The 16,808-nt window shown below is 39.4% G+C and overlaps 1 protein-coding gene across 1 annotated transcript in view; it reads left to right on the top strand.

Moving 5' to 3' along the window:
- The window catches only part of adamts6 (ADAM metallopeptidase with thrombospondin type 1 motif, 6), a 91,756-nt gene that overhangs the window by 21,289 nt on the left and 53,659 nt on the right, over positions 1 to 16,808 (top strand). Inside the window, exons 9-11 of the mRNA XM_047373208.1 lie at positions 37 to 142; positions 3,939 to 4,085; positions 8,833 to 8,974. Coding sequence (XP_047229164.1) covers positions 37 to 142; positions 3,939 to 4,085; positions 8,833 to 8,974 — 395 coding nt within the window. The remainder of the gene's footprint in view (positions 1 to 36; positions 143 to 3,938; positions 4,086 to 8,832; positions 8,975 to 16,808) is intronic.

A 16,808-nucleotide genomic window follows, 5' to 3' on the forward strand; every position in this document is an offset into this window, starting at 1 on the left:
TGTATGTCTGTCTGCCTGGCGTGTGTGGATCTGTAGGCTTGGCCTCTGTAGCTGGAATGTGCGAGCCGGAGAGAAGCTGCAGCATCAATGAAGACATCGGCCTTGGCTCGGCTTTCACCATTGCGCACGAGATAGGCCACAAGTGAGTTTTAAGGCTTTTTACAAAGAGATGCTAACATGAAATATTAGGTTTTACTTTATTTCCCCAAAATGGAGACAAATAAGATTTAATAAAATAGTCCAGCCTGTAAGTGACTTGTTAGGATTTAAAAGTCAGACACTAATTGCGTAGCTCTTTAGGAAAAAGAAAATTTTTAGAAAATATTGAAAATGTCTAACGAATACGAAGGTCTGTATTTTAGACATCTTGCAAAATTTTGACATTTTAATTTAAACGTTATTTAAGATAAATTGTTGTATGTTACTTGTTATTATTGTGTTGATTTCATGGCAAGCCTCTGATCTAATGTTTTATACAATAAAATTCAGCTAACATGGACTCACATATGGTGTCCCTTTTCTTTTCTTCATTATTAGCCCTTTGAGGTGGGCAGGATCAACTGATTATCATACCTTTGCCTTCTACATTTTAAAGCCCATTGTGTGAGTAGTCTGGTACGATTCAGATTTGCTGGGTTTATTTATCTCTAGACATGTGGTTATGTATTATAGCCAAACTTCCCTGCTTTGGTCTCTGTCCACAGGGCAGTTCCCAAAGTTTTTGCATTCATTCAGATAGAACTGTGCATTCTTTGCCTTGCTGCCATATTCAGTTGAGAAAGTAAATCCTTCCTCCTGTCAACCCTTCCAATCTTGTTCAGCCATTTTTCTCATGAACCTTTACGTTTATCATACTAACTGAAGCCTGTAAAATCCAATTGTTTTATCTGAGCATTGCTTACCTTGAGGTAACTATATGTATATTGCTATATGTAGTGAGGACCATGTGTTGACTCCCATTGACTTCCATTGATTTTCAGTCATTTTCAACCCTTTCTATGCCCTAACCCTGACAATAACCCTAAACCTAACCATTACCAGTGCATGCCTAACCCTAACCTTAACCTAAAGTCAATTCACACCTTATTCCTAAACCTAACCGTTAGCAAAATAGGTCGTGAGGACCAGCAAAATGTCCTCACTTTGGTACAAACGGTCCTCAATTTGATGGTGAAATCGGGAAAATGGTTCTAACTGTGATGCCAAGACAGGAACACACACACACACACACACACACACACACACACACACACACACACACCTACAAATGTGCAGTAACTAGAGCTAGATCAAACTTAGTTGTATGTTTAGAATGGTTTTCTTTGGATAACCCCAAGACATACAAGAAACTGTAAAACAAATATGGCATTTTAAAAGTAGAATAGGAAACACTCCATGACTGAATGGAGAATCAGTAGAAAATATAATGAACAAATCCCTGTAAAAGTCAGTTAATAATAATAATTAATAATTTAAAAGAATAAAACAGATGAAACTAAAACAGAAAACATACTGACACCATGATTGTGTACTGTCCATTTCTTTTTTATTATTTTTTAACAGTTTACACATACAGCCTTTTTTCTACTTGACCAAGTTACCTTCAGGTAGACTTAAGTCACACATCTCTGTGGTATCAAATCATTAAATCACTTTCTACTTCCCTTACTTCTAAATAAAAAGATGCTTCCATTTATCTGTCACTTTGCTGCTGGTAGACCTGAATTTCGCCACTGAGGCACAAAAAAGGATATTTCTATTTATTTCTATTCTACATCCTGTTCGTTTGTTGTTATTCTCTATTACAAAGTGCCTGTCCTGTCATGTAATGTAACATTATTTCATCATGGGTAACATTAAGTAAAGCTGTTCATTAGGAGAACACTTTGTTTGGACATTTGATGAGCTTAAAGGGATAGTTCAGGAGTTTTGAAGTGACGTAAGCAGTTAATATCTTAAATCCAGATTAGCTGGCCCTTCACAGCTGGTCCGAGAGTGGTCAAGGCCAAAGTGACTTCATACGTCATAACGCTTTATGCAAACGCTGTTTCGTTCTCTTGTTTCACACGGGAAGATAATTAGGGGTGCACAGTCTTCTACCTCTATGTCTTTTGTGAATGTTCAGTGCCTTTGGTGTAAATAACCACACAATGCAAACATGATGATGGTTTAAAGATTCATAAAATTGCTTTTGTGTAGTCCACTTTAGTCTTGGCCCCTCTTTGACTAGCCGTCCTGAACTATCCCTTGAAACCATTATACGACCAGATCTCACACAGCAACTCATGAGCAGGTGTTGTTCTTCAGGTTGCAGCACACACCATGCGGTTGACAGTTGCGTAAAGAAATCTCCCAAGAGGAGTTTGATGAATTGCCATGAAATTTATTACAGGTAATCAAGGCTGTTTTAGGCTCCCCTTATTTTTTTGTCTTGCCCAAACATCAGGTGCAAATTTCAGTTTGTCCAGTTCTTTGGTCCACAGTGCATGCTGAAATCTTTTCTTTAACCAAAGTTAGAAAATATTCACACTCCCGAGTATTTATACTTGCCCATTATTAATGGATGGATGGATGGATGGATAACATTTGTGAAAAGCAGTTTTCAAAAATACTGAATATCGATTTTCTATTTAGCTCCATCTATCTTCCCATCAACTCTGACCAGCTTCCCATCTCCACAGCATGATGCTGCCACCACCATGCGGTTCTGACAACCCAAGGATTGTAGCAAAATGCATATGTAGTCCCTTCCCTATAGAAGCCCATGCACAAAAGCTCCCCAAATACATTTAATGATGTCAGTGTTTAATTTCACTGCTTGGAAAAAGGAGTTGATAGGAAGATAGTTGGAGCTAAATGACTGCATTACTTGTGAGAAACTTCAGACAGGACTACTTGAGGCTATGTGTTGAGTATTACAAGCTAAAGTCAAGTTTCGAGACTATGTTGGTCAGGTGTAACTCGCTTCAGGTCCTCCTAAAACCTTTGATCCCTTTCACAACTCCAACTTGTGACATTGCCTCCTCCTCTAGTTCGCCAGACTCGCGTGCAGCCTGCTCTCCTCCCCTGCAGACATCCTGAATTGTAACTTCAACATATCCCTGGTTTTTTCGATCTGAATGTAAAGCAAAATAATGATGATCTATTAGTCTACGTATCCCTCTTGAGAGAGTTCAGCAAGATGGCGATTTCCTTTATTATGTCTCATGTCTGCTTTTGTTGTGGGGCAGTTGTAAAAATAGTCTCTGCTTCTGGAGGATGTATAAAAAAAACATGCTGCAGCGGGGTTTCAACAAGCCTGATTTATTTCCAGAGTTGGGTAAAATGTCATAAACGCAAGCCTTAGAAAAACAGCTTCAGACTGTGCGATGTGGTTGGGATGTTATATACATTAGACCTGATTTGTGTTCCTACAGGTTATGGAAAAGTAAGATTTGACATCCTGCTTTAACATGAATTTTTTTTCTCAGTCAGATAAGGCTTTTCATTATTTGAGGATCTTTTCTTCCAGCAGAAATTCAAAGCAACATAAATTCCTTTAGGGTTGAACACAACGTTGGGAGCTGTTAGGGTTTCTGTGTTCTCAGATCCAAAAGATTCCTGTATCCTTGCTGCAGCCAGCAGTGGGTCTCCCTCGCAACCTGCTCAGACCTGCAGGCACTGATTGACAGGCAGGCATCCAAGTGGTGATTAGAACTTTTTCGTTACTGCCGAGCGCCCAGACAGGGTTTGACCCCTGACCCCACCACACAGCTGTTTCAGAGCCACAGGGCTCTCTCTTTACAGCCAGATCCACTGAGGTGGATATCCTTCTGTCAGCAACCTGGAACTTCCCTCTGAGCTGTTAAAGCTTAAGGCAAAAAATAGAAAGGCACTTCCAGACTAGCGGATCATCATTCCCAGCTGCGTTAACGCACATTCCTGTTTGTGTGTTTCAGTTTTGGGATGAACCATGATGGGATCGGCAACTCCTGCGGCACCAAAGGCCATGAAACAGCCAAACTGATGGCCGCTCACATAACAGCCAACACCAACCCTTTCTCCTGGTCTGCCTGCAGCAAAGACTATATCACCAGCTTTCTCGAGTAAGTGGATGATGGTTGCTCCCTGTGGGACTGTCTGAGTGTGTTTGCTTTTGTCAGCATGTGTGCGTTTGAGCTGAAGAGGAAAAGGTGCTTGAATGTTTTCCTGCTTGCTCCCAGATGTCTCAGTTTACAACCTGCTGCCTTTGGCTGCCCCTAGTGTTCTACTCAAGGTCTTCCCCACTTACTCACCACCAGCCTGTAACAGACTGCTGCCAGACCTCCTCCTGGCTGTCCGTGACATTTAAGTGCTTTCCAGTTTTGCACCATTATATTACAGGGCAACTAGTTTTAGAGCCTATGCAGTTTTTATGGTGAAGATGCACTCTACAGTTTGCTTTTTGAAAGCTACATTCATTGGCCACTTTATTAGGTACACATTGCTAGTACCAGTTTTGCCTTAATTCTTCATGGCAAAGATCCCACAAGGTCTCAGAAACATTCCTTAGAAATGTTGATCCATGTTGATATGATAGTGATGAGGGTAATCTACAGTTCACCAAGATCAGGTGACTGTAGAGGCTATTGGAGAACAGTGAACTTATTGTTATGTTAAAAAAAAACAGTTTTAGGTGAGATGAGCTTTGTGACATGGAGTGGTATCCTTCTGGAAACAGGCATCAGAAGTTGGGTACATTGTCCTCATAAAGTGATGAAAATGGTTAGCAACAGCACTCAGGTAGGCTGTAGTGTGTAAAGAATGCTTAATTGGCACCTAATGTGCTAAGAAAATATCTCCCCACACCATTACACCATTGCCAACAGCTTGAGCAATTTATACAAGGCAAGATGGATCAATGCTTTCACGTCCTTTATGCCAAATTATGATCCTAACATTGTTGAAGCTTATTGGACCAGGCACTCACTACTTGTGTTAACAAACAATCAAATAAGTTTAAATAGCATTTAATATATAAAAGAAATTATATAAAAAAAGAATCCTCCTGTGTATATCTTGGCCCTTACCTCAACTCTGAGATTTCCAAGAAAGCTGCTAACATTTCCAAATCCTGCATATTCCATAACATAGAGGTTTCAAAGGAGAAAATATTGGATGAGAGCAATTTTGCTGGTATACATTTGGCCTTACTGTTGACCTAGTCACTAATTCAACAAAAGGTCCACAAGGGTGGGTAATAATTGTTGACCTGCTTGAAGCTGCTACCTGAAAAAGAATGAAACACAATGACCAAAACTGCAAAAGTATGAAACGGCAACGGAGCGGAATGACCTTTCATTTTAATAAGTAAAATGACTTAATGAATAAATGACTTATATGGCAAATAGCTAACTTTGGGTCGTCTTCCCACAGTTACAACACCCAAGCTGAAGAGTGTTGTTGTAGAGTGCATATAGAGATCATGGAAAGATTTTTCCAACCAGGCAGTCACCAGTCAGGGACAGTTAAACTGTAAACCAACTGAATAAAAAAAAACCTTGTATTTTATGTTTTTCTTTTATTTTCTTGTGAAACTGTGAAATCGTACTAGTTTTATTTCAGGTTATTATATGGTACAAATCTCATTTCAGGCCATGACTAGTCAGCCTAACAAGCTGGTTTCAGTCAAGCGGTTCAGTCAGCACAACAGGGCAACTCAAGAACTACCTCTTTTTTTCACTTAAAAATGAAATGAAAAATAAAGATAGATACAGGACAATATCCAACTTAAAGCGCTTATATCCATATCTGGATAAAGCTTTTACCTATTTTACCAGATGAAGCCACATGCTCACAGCAACTGGACAGACTTCCACTTTGACAACAATTGAAGTTTCATTATCAAATTGTTTTCCTCCATTTGATCTGAAAAATAAGACCATGTGCATTTAATTACAACAATACTATTTAATGTGTTTTTTGAGATGTATTTTAGAAAACCAGCATTTCGAGCTGTAAAATAAAACAGTTTTGTCTTATGGTGCCATGAAACAGTGTTTGCTTAGTGAAAAACGGTGATTAGCCACTTTTTCGTTGCGGTTACGCTAACCACCCAGGCTTAGCCCAGACTTGGCTACTGATATACCTGTAACATAAAGAAATCACTTAAACAGAAACTGTCTGACAACAGGAAGCAGGCTAAAATCCCTCCAGAAAGAAGACATGAACCGATTTAACGAAATTTAAGAAAAGATGAGAAGCAAAAAATCAATCGAAATCTATCAGCGTGAAAAGGGCTGCAAACATAGGAAGAGACTGGGAAAACCTCAAGGAGTTTGTGACCTTAAGCTAATGCACACTTTGGTTATGCAGTAAGACAGTTATCCAAAGGACACCAGCAAGTCTACCTGTGAATGGTTTAAAAATAAAATGAAGGTTTTGCAGTGGCCTAGTTAAAGTTTGGACTTAAATCCAATTAAGAAAAAAAAGGGGAAACCTGCGTGAGGGCTAATGTGTTTTTTTGCGACTTTGTATCTGTGTTTGCTTTCTTTTTTACTAAAGCTGTGATTAAGATTTTTTTACCAGGAGTTGTATTCGAGCCTGTGATATTTGAAGAGAATCAGAAGGAAAAGCAAATATATCTCTTATCAACAGCTTCAAACTGCTAACACCGGCAGCATTTTTCTTCATTTCTGAAACTCCTGTGTGCTTCTGTTACAGCTATGAGTTGTCAGTGCCTGTCTGTGCCTCAGTCTGGGTACTCATGTTGTGTTAGCAAGGTGCTCTAAGAAAGCGGATAATGGCTGCTGCGGTTGTCAGATGATGTTTCTGGCTGAAAGCTGTTAGTAGAGAGTCGCTGAACAACGCTTGTGACAGAAAGGATAGTATTAGAGGCCAACTTCTAACTGGGACACAAAGAGCTGCTTCTCCGCTGCTCCGTCAGGTTTCTGTTCCATTCTGGCCTGAGTACGTGAGGATGATGGTGACCATGGTCCAACAAAAACCACAACAAGTTTGAAAACTTTATGTAGGAGAATAGATGTCTGCTTATATTCCACCATACCTGCGCCTCATATGAGTTTATTTTTAGGTGTTTGGTTTTATTGCCTTTTTTTCCCCAGTGTCTTACAAAACAGTTCTGTGTGTAAACTCTAATTATCCTCCCTTCTTCTCTCAATCAGTGTTTTGGATGCTGCACAGGCTTCTATCCACCGAGTAAACAACTCTGGCTGAGGTATTGGCCTAGATTAACTGTCTTGCTTGAACGTTAAGCGTTGCTTTGTTTGTTTGTTTTTTTTTAGGGATAATTTATGAATATGCTCACTCACATTTCAGAAATCATATATTGTCCCTGTTGTGGAAGTTTGTTATAAATCCCCATGACCAGGAGGTCCATTGAATTCAGTTTTAGTTTTTTTTCTTTGTGGGCCTTTTTTTCCTCCATAATGTTTGGTCCAAATTTATCACGCTGCTGGCCCAGCACTGCCAGGATCTTTCTGTTGTGACATGAATGAGCGCTAGGTGAGTTCATAGATAGCTGACAATCTTGCTTATTACTGGATATTTCTGCTTAGTTTAATGAACTTGGCTGAGCACAGCAGACAGGAAGCCTTGGTGACTATGACAGTAGAAGATGTTGAAGGTCTGATTATTTTGTCTCTCTCCAAGACAATAAATAGTGTGGTTTTCCCTGAGTGGACAGAAAGTCTGGGGGCCTCAGAAGTTGGTTTGTCTGCTTCTCTCATTGATGAAAGATTCCCTCAAGAGACATAATGATGATGAGTTTTTCTCAGTTCTGTCGGTTCTCTTTGAGCTGTTTGCATGTTTTATTTCGTTTGTAGGAATAAAAACAAAAGCATGCATGGTGTACAGTATCTTGTAAAAGTATATACGCCTGAACTTTATCACATTATGTCACATTACTACCACAAACATGTGTGTATTTTATCAAGATTTTAAATATGGCAGCACCAAGTGGTACATAATTGTAAAGTGTAATAAAAATGACAATGGAAAATGGATTTAAGTCGGGACTTTGACTAGGCCAGTCTAACATATTAGTGATTCGGTGGCTTTCTCCTTTTTTGTACTGCAGGGTCCGGTTTCAGTCTGCTCAGTCCTGATCTAGCACTTACATTATTGTTGTCACCAGATCCACTCTTTCTTTAGAGGGATGGGAATTATTCCACTCCCCCTGCAAAAAAGAACAGGTTATTTCTGTAATATTTATAAAGTGTAAATACTACAGAGTTATATTTTGAGTCAGGCAGAAGTGCAGGAGGTTCAAAAGATCATATTTCATTTAGCAAGTTCCTGAAAAGAGAAGCATCCACACATTAATAGCACAAAGTGTTGGACAACATAATGTGTTATGAATGGTTATGTTTATATGTGTGTGTGTGTGTGTGTGTGTGTTTCTGTTTTTCCGAGCCCAAATATTTTCATTTATACTGCATTTTTAATATTTTGAAGAGTGAGCCCACAACTTGGATACCACTTCAGGTAGTTCTTTCTCAACCTGCACCTTCCATGTTATTGGTTCCTCCGTGGATCCAGTCCAAGCAGAGACATACAGAACTACAGTACTGTATCAAAGCGCCGTATAATCAGAGAGGGCTGGTCAGCTCTTTCCTACTGCCTCCGGTGAAACATTCTGTTTTTTTGCTTCTCTCCCTTTGATTATTAGGTGTCAGTGTGTAATATCAACATTAATGACATATTATTTTGTACCTCTGACTTACTCCAGGAGTTTGGTAGTTAAGGCGCATGAGTCAAAGAGCACCAGACAAGGTGTCCTGGATCTTAGGCTGGCTGCAGCAAAGCCTTCTTTGTCTTAGAAACAGTCCTAATGTAGGTTTGTCTTTTTGACAGCTCAGGTCGGGGAACGTGTCTGGACAATGAGCCTCCAAAAAGAGATTTCCTGTATCCAACCATGGCCCCGGGGCAGGTGTACGATGCTGATGAGCAGTGTCGCTTCCAGTACGGAAGCTCTTCGCGTCAGTGCAAGTATGAGGTAAGAAACCAGCATCTCTCATGTTGCACTAATGCACAAATCCTCCCCCCCATCTTTACCCACCAGGACGTCAATATCATGTTAAAACTCCAATTATATTTATGGTCCTTTTTGTGGCGCAAGCAATGTTGTTGTCATAACGTCTTGGCACAAAGTGCTGGTTCTAATGAAGAGGGGCAATTAAGTATTATGTGTGAACGAATTAGATGTTTTGGTGTGGTATTTACCCACAATATAATATGTACATATAATACATTTATTCTTTGTTGACAATAAAAAAAATTCAGGTTGGCTTTAATTAGTCCCAGAATTAGCCAGTCAGTTGCTCATTATTTGTATTTGGACTCAATATAACTTGTTTGCATATAAGTTAAGTTGTTTTCCTTGGGACACAAAATCTTCCTTTTCAGCAGACTTTGGGTTTGGCACTCTGTTGACAAATTGTATGCACAGAAATCTGTATAAAAACAAAATAAGGATTTATAACTCAAAGGTTTTAAAATAAAAAAGGTAAAAGAAATTTTAGGCTTTCTTCTAAATGGATTTTAATGTACCACAAATGGGTTGATAGACTGTTATGAACCAGACAGAGGACCCAAAATTTGAGCCAGACACAGAGGAGATTTTTAAAGATTTATTTCAATAATAAAACTGGTGGGAGTTAGGAACCATCTGCAGCAACACACCGGAAGCTCTGAAATGGGAGAGGACAGGTTAGTGGAGAGTCGGAGTATTTGATAAGACTCAGAAAGAAAGCCACTACCATTCTCATGATCTAAAAGAGGAACTCTATCCAGATGGTTTGCTCCTTTTGAACACTCTCCGTCTCCAAGCAGTTCCTCTTCGATCTACACTCTGTGGAACTCCTCTTGATTTTTCAGAGAGGAAACAGAGAATGGGAGATGAGGATGATGACGTCACAACATGTTATGTGGAAACAAAGTCTAGGGAAGACTTAAATCGCCACACAGGCGTCTGATAATCCGTCGGAAATGAATCCAAAATCCAGAGGGTAAAATAAGAGACAAGCAGGGGTCGTACAGAAGGAGGCAGAGATCAGGTTACTTTATCCCAGGGATTGGCAAAACTTGGAGGTCGGGGCACAGAAACAAGGTCCATGTCCAGAGATCAGAAGCTTGGCAGAGGTCAGATGAGGACAAGGCATGGCAGGAGAATCCAGGGCACAGAAACATGGTCAAAATGAAGAGATCAATCACACTGATTGCAGCAGAGGAGGTGGGCATGGCAGGACAGGGAGCAGACAGACACCAAACATGACAGATGGGTTCTTTATTTAAAAAGGGTTAACTGTGTTTTCGCTCCAGGCTTTGCAAAAGCTAAACAATTTGAAATCAAATCTGGTCCAAAGTCCAGTATATTCCAATACCATTCCTTCAAAGAGTGCACAGAGTTAATGGTAGTAATAGCTCGTCCTATGCATAAGTCACCCCTCCTAGTTAGCTCTATTATCTGGTTGACCTTCTGGCCTGTGCGATGCAAGTTTCTTTACTAAGGTCCACTGGCCATCTCTGCAGTCATTTGCCTGCAGCTCAGATATCTGTGACCACTTGGCTTGATAATACTCCCAGTCAGAGGGTGGCACTAAACACACAGTAAGTAAAGAAAACAATGGGTCAGACAATAAACAGAAGAAGAAAAACAACAACGAAACAGCTTGTTTTAAAGAAATACAGTGAAGAGAGATAATTTATCTGTCAGGGACAACTAGGACACAAAAACTGTATTGATATTCTGAGAAACAACTTTATTCTTCGTTTTTTCTTCAAACTTTTATTTTACCAGATACAATCTTTTAGAACACCGTCTTGTTTAAATATGAGCTGGCCAAGACAGATTTAGACTGCGTAAAACCTAACTCATTATTGTCCCCAAGCGGCTGTAGTGGAAACCGTATATCTCTGCAGTTGTTCAGCTGACCTAAGATAGTGTGAATAGGGGCACATACTTGTCCACGAGGTCCAACTGGCTCCCGTTCATGCAGAGGCATGTCCAGACCTTTAGTTCAGCAAAGAGAAAAAATTGAAATCAGTACCATAGAGCCCAAAGTACTTTCCAATGAGTGCATACTGTTAATGGCATACATTCTGCAGCTGCAACATGTGGGATAGGTGTACTGGATAAGCAATTTCTGCACACAAGGTTGAAAACAAATCTTATACGCTGTATAAAAAGATACATGACTTCTTTTTTTTAGATTAAATCAAACTAAATGTTTCCTGTTTTTGGTCAGTTATGATTACCAAAGTGTTTTTTGATTGTGAACAACAAAGTTAGTGTTTTGGAGTGGCTATCAGAAAGCCCTGACCTCAGTCCAATTGAAAATTTGTGGGCCTAGCTGAAAAGGTGTGTGTGACCAAGGCGACCTACAAACCTGACTCACTTACACCAATTCTGTCAGGAGGAATGGGCCAAAATTGTGCCCAAAGTTGTGGAAGTATACATGAAATGTTTCACCCTAATCCTACGGTTTCAAAGGCTACCCTACCAAATACTGAGGAAGTGTATATTTTAACTCAGCAGCTGTTGCTTAAAGACAATGCATGCTTCTCCCTGACTGTCCAAACTAAGATGGTTCTGACTTCTGTCTACTTTAAGTGTGACACCTATTATTAGGTATTGTACATACCCCCACTTTGACGTACAGTATTATCCCTTTAAAGAGACAAACAGGTTTAACAATCACACCAGCTGGTTATTTTTCTGTGATATAGAAGTACTTCTTAAAAGATTTAAATAGCTTGAAAAAGTTCAGTATTTGTGTCACTCATTTCAGAAAGTGAAACTCATAGATTCATTACACACAGTGAAATATTTCAATCCTTTATTTCTTCTAATTTTGTTCCAAAATTCTGTTTCTCAGACAATTCGAATATCATGAAAAAGTTACATATTTGAAACTCGTGTTATCACACAAAAATCTGCTAATTAGCTCAAAACACATGCAAGGTTTTCCTAACCCTCAAATGGTCTCCCAGTCTGGGTCAGTAGGCTACACAATCTCTCACTGACACCCTCCACAAAGAGGGTAAGCCACAAAAGATCACTGCTAATGAACTTGGGTACTGTATCCATTCATATTCATAGAAAGCTGAGTGGAAGGAGAAAGTGTGGTAGAAAAAGGTGTAACCGGGATAACAGCAGCTTTGATAGGATTGTCAAGCAAAATCCATTCAAGAAGCTTCACAAGGTGTGGACTTAGGCTGAAATCAGTGCATCAAGAGCCACTACGCACAGATGAATCTGATCCTGAACTTGAGGAAATGTTGGAAGCATCTTACTTGTGCTATGGAGAAAAAGAACTGGACTGTTGCTCAGTTGCCCAACATCCTCTTCTCAGATGAAAGTAAAGTTTGCATTTCATCTGAAAATCAGGGGATCCCTCCCTCTTAACCAAGGACGTAACTTTGGGTGTAGCATTGGGGGAGAGGGGTTAAGTTATCTGCCTAGTTGTTTATTTATTAAATCATTTACTTTTGTAAAAGGAGTCAGGCTAATTTTGCAGGGGTGTTACATTACCAGATGATGATGCTTTTTTGCTGGCAAATGAAAAAAAAAAGAAAATCAACAAGTTATTTATGCATGATTTATTTGTAAATCGGAGTGATGTTATTATATTGATGGGGTAATATTGACTTGATCAGATTTTCTTTTGGGGGGGGTCATAACCCCCATAACCCCCCTGCAAATTACGCGCTTGCTCTTAACGTCTCAAGGGTAGCTCAACAGTTTCGGCTGTCACTTGGGGCTGCTGCCTGTCCAGGATACTGGGGGCTCTGGGGGTCTGTCCTGCTTATTGTTGGGTGTTCTTGCTGCCAGGGGCTTGTGCGGGCCCTTGGCCACCAGGGGAATTGGGTCCTGGGCTTGTCAAGCACGGCTGAAGATGATGGTGTGGCAGGGTCGGCCCTACGTCTCAACCTGTGCCTCTTTGGCCTGGGATTGCTGCCCCGTGTGATGACTATCTCTGTGCCTATGGCTGCCCTGGGGTGATGCCTTGTGTCTGTCTGGCTGGGGCTGCTGCGGCCTTCCGGATCCGGGTCCACCTGTTCTTTGCCGGACACATGAAAAAAAACTGGCCTGACCTGAGCCATATAGAGAATCTATGGGGTAGTGTCAAGGGGACGATGAGAGACACCAGACTAAACAATGTAGATGACCTAAGGGCAACCTGGGGTTCCATTACACCTCAGCAGTCCCACAGGCTGATCACCTCCATGCCACGCCACATTGATGCAGTAATTCATACAAATGGAGGCCCAATCAATCATACTTTTTCACAAGCCTGACATTTCTGTTTAAAATGTCCTTCTATATTGATCTTATGTAATATTCAAATTTTCTGAGATATTGAATTTTGGCTTTCGATCATAAATAAGCCATAACCATCTAAATGAATATTTAAATTTTTTAGTCTACTTTGAAATAACAAAACAAATCATATTTATAGAAATGACTCTATGTAAAAAAAGAATTATCTTAGAGATTGGCTCATATTGACTCCTCATACTGTCTCCTATCCAGAATCCTTTTGTTGTACTGTACATGTATCAGGGTAATTAGTGGAGTACCATATAGAGGAGTAAGACCTAGCACAAAAGCATTGCATGAACTCTATATGTGTGTAGAGAATGGGTTGCTGATTTTTCGTGGCACAGTAAAGGTGTTATTTGATGTAATGTTTAAAGTGTATGTACATGTGAGAAATTCATTTGTCTAGGAATTAATTAAATTTTTTTTTATAAGAAAAGTTCAGTACCTAATATGACACTGGTAGTCAAAGACAAAGAGGAACTTCAGGGTTAATCAGGGGACCTACGAGTTCCTAACAAGTGACCCCAGATTGCTGGGCTTCACATAAATATTTGGGCACAAACCACAAATAAAATGTCAGCTAATCTTAGCTGGCCAAAGATTAGATGGGGGCATTAGAGAGAATTATCTCAGTTATTTTGTTTCAATGAATGAAATATCTGACAGCAGATTACGACAGTCTCCAAAATCATGTCCTGGTTTTGTAGCCCCTAATAGCTCATAATTGCGGTTTTAGATCACAATGAAAGACGACACATTTATGGGAATGATTCAACACAGCTAGACTGGAGTTTTTCAGATGGCAACCAGATCATACGGCCTACCTGAAGGATATGTCTCCTATGATCAGACATGCATCACAACCCCAGAGGAGGGCGGAGAATACCCAGGTCTAATACCTTAAACTCCCTAGTTTCTGGAGCAAACGCTCAGCTATAAACGTTTTTCATGTGTTATTGTTGAAAATGTTCCTATACATTTGCATTACCTAATATATGACACCTTGCATCTTGCACATATAAATATATTTTCAGAGTCATTTCATCATTGCAGTATTTTCCTGGTAAAAGATGTTGCCTAACTCCATTCCTCTGGCTTAGTCTATGAAATAACAGAAAAAACGTTTTTTCATTTATCTTCTGCATAGAAATTTATAACCTATTTATGTCCCAGTGTAAAACAGACTTACTTAAATGAAGAGTGATAAAGTGGACCCCCAGGCTGAGATCACTGATTATTTCATATTTTATTAGGATAGAAAAAAGGTAAATTTAGTCTTTTTACAGTATTCTTCTTGTGGGGAACTGGCGTCTACAATGTTTGTTAGGTTTTTTTGGTTATAAATTACAGAGATGTGGGAATGAGCTTTTAGTTCACTGTCACACATTACTCAGACATGTAAGATTTAGCAGCATAAAGACCCACTTGGCTAAAAGCTGCATTATGTTTGGGTTTCAAACAAACATGATCTCATGAAACTGCGTAATAAAATACAGCACTGACATCTGCCCTGTATCGTTCTAGCACAATTGAAACGTGTTGGCTTTACTTTTTCTGTTCCATTTCAATTAAGTACCAGTCATTGGTCAGAGGAAGGAAGACAGCATGACTTGGAATGTTTTACTGTTTTGTTATTTTGCTATGTTGTGACTCTATGCTGTCTCAACCCCTTATAACAACCAATGACTCTAACCTATATGGGAAGGAATTGCAGAATGTCATGTTAGAATATCCCATGGTCAAAATGAAATAAAATCGATTTAATCCATGTTTATAAATGATAACAGCCCCTGTCATATAAGACTCAATGAATGTAGAGGACACAGATTCTTACCATTATGGCCTATCGTTTTTAACAAAGAGATGACTGATTTGTGGAAAGGATGCACACGTATTGGTAAATAATCCTGCATCCTTGCTGCTTCAATAGGATTATAAAAAATAAAAAATTTCCCGGAAAACATTTGAGACAGTTGCCAGTCATCCCAGGAGTTATTATCTCACTTATTTTACCCAAGGGTCAGAACACCTGATGTTCAGCTAAAATGCAAAGTAACCAAAGTGCAACATTTCAGACTCTGTTAGCTTGGTAAAATCATAACATCATGTTTAGAAAAAGATTAAACGAGTATGGGTTGCTTGGAAGGCTTGCCTAGAGAGAATTTGGCAATCATATTTTCACAAACCCCTCGTATTACCTGTCAAGCAAGGGGGTGGAGGGATGATGATTTGGGCTTGCCTACTTTAAGCTCCTCTGTAAATGAAATTCTTCGACAAGTCAAGACAAATCAAGGCTTCTGGAACAATGGTATTTGAATTGATTAGCCCAAAGTAGAGTTGTTTGGCCATGCTTTTATGTTTGTTGATACAGTTGTGTGAGCTTCCACCGCATGCCCGTCCATCCGTGTGTCCGGCCAATCAAATTTGGCAATCGTATCATCAGAAAAACCTCATATCAGCCTTTAAACAAGGTGGTGAAGGGATGATGATTTGGGCATGTTTTCCAGCCACAAGACCCGACCACCTTCCAGTCATTCCAGTAGTCCACCTGGAACTATTTTATTATACCAAAATATTCTATATTCAAGTATGAGAGCATCTGTCTGAGAGCTGAGGCTCGGCCCAAAGCACTGCTGAATCAAAGAGAACCTACATGCTTTAATGGTTCAGTCCTAATACAAATGCCAACCTAATTTAAATTCTGAGTTCGGTCCTTTAGAGAGATGTGCAGAAACAAATACCAGCAAACATAAGAACTTCGAGGAAACTGACTCATGACAATAATACGTGATCTTGTTAAAGCACCTTGTTAGGCCACCTTGTTTTGCCAACAAATTTGCCAAAATATTTTCTGGCAAATAGGCTACATGGAATAGCTTTGTCCATTTTTTGAGGTGATTGTTCTACTTCTTATGATCAGTGGTACCTCTTGTACTATTAGTTATTTTCCCGTTTCTGTGGAACTTCCTTCTGAACACGCTGAGCCTTCTGTACCTTGAGATTTATTAAAATTCAAATGTCATATGATTTTAATTTAACTAAAAGATAAAATGCCTTATTTCTTGGCTTAAAGGAAAACAGTTATGGTTACCTGGGCCAGTTCTTTTGCATTGATTGATTTCGGCAATTCTAGCACAAATATTCTTAAAGAAATACATTTTTTAGCCATATCCTTAAGAACAAAGGTCATATTTATTTAGTTATTGGGCATGGAAAGTAAGTTAATACTAAAAAAAAAAAAAAATCAGTCAAATCAGACCTTTTAAAGTCAAAGAACATCTATCATAAGAAGGAAAAAAAATGTCTTGAGGTGAAGAACTCACAGGCAATATTACTTTGTGTTTTTGTATTTTGGGGTAATTACCAAACAAAGTTTGGAAACACTGATGCTGACTAACAAAGCAGTATTATTTCACTGACTGGCTTCAGAGGGTTTAACTAAATTCAACCAGGGTGATGACTGAGCGCTGGGGGGTCGTCATGGACTTTAAATTTCAGCGTGAGA

Source organism: Girardinichthys multiradiatus, chromosome 8, assembly GCF_021462225.1.
Source record: "Girardinichthys multiradiatus isolate DD_20200921_A chromosome 8, DD_fGirMul_XY1, whole genome shotgun sequence".
Classification (NCBI taxonomy): domain Eukaryota; kingdom Metazoa; phylum Chordata; class Actinopteri; order Cyprinodontiformes; family Goodeidae; genus Girardinichthys; species Girardinichthys multiradiatus.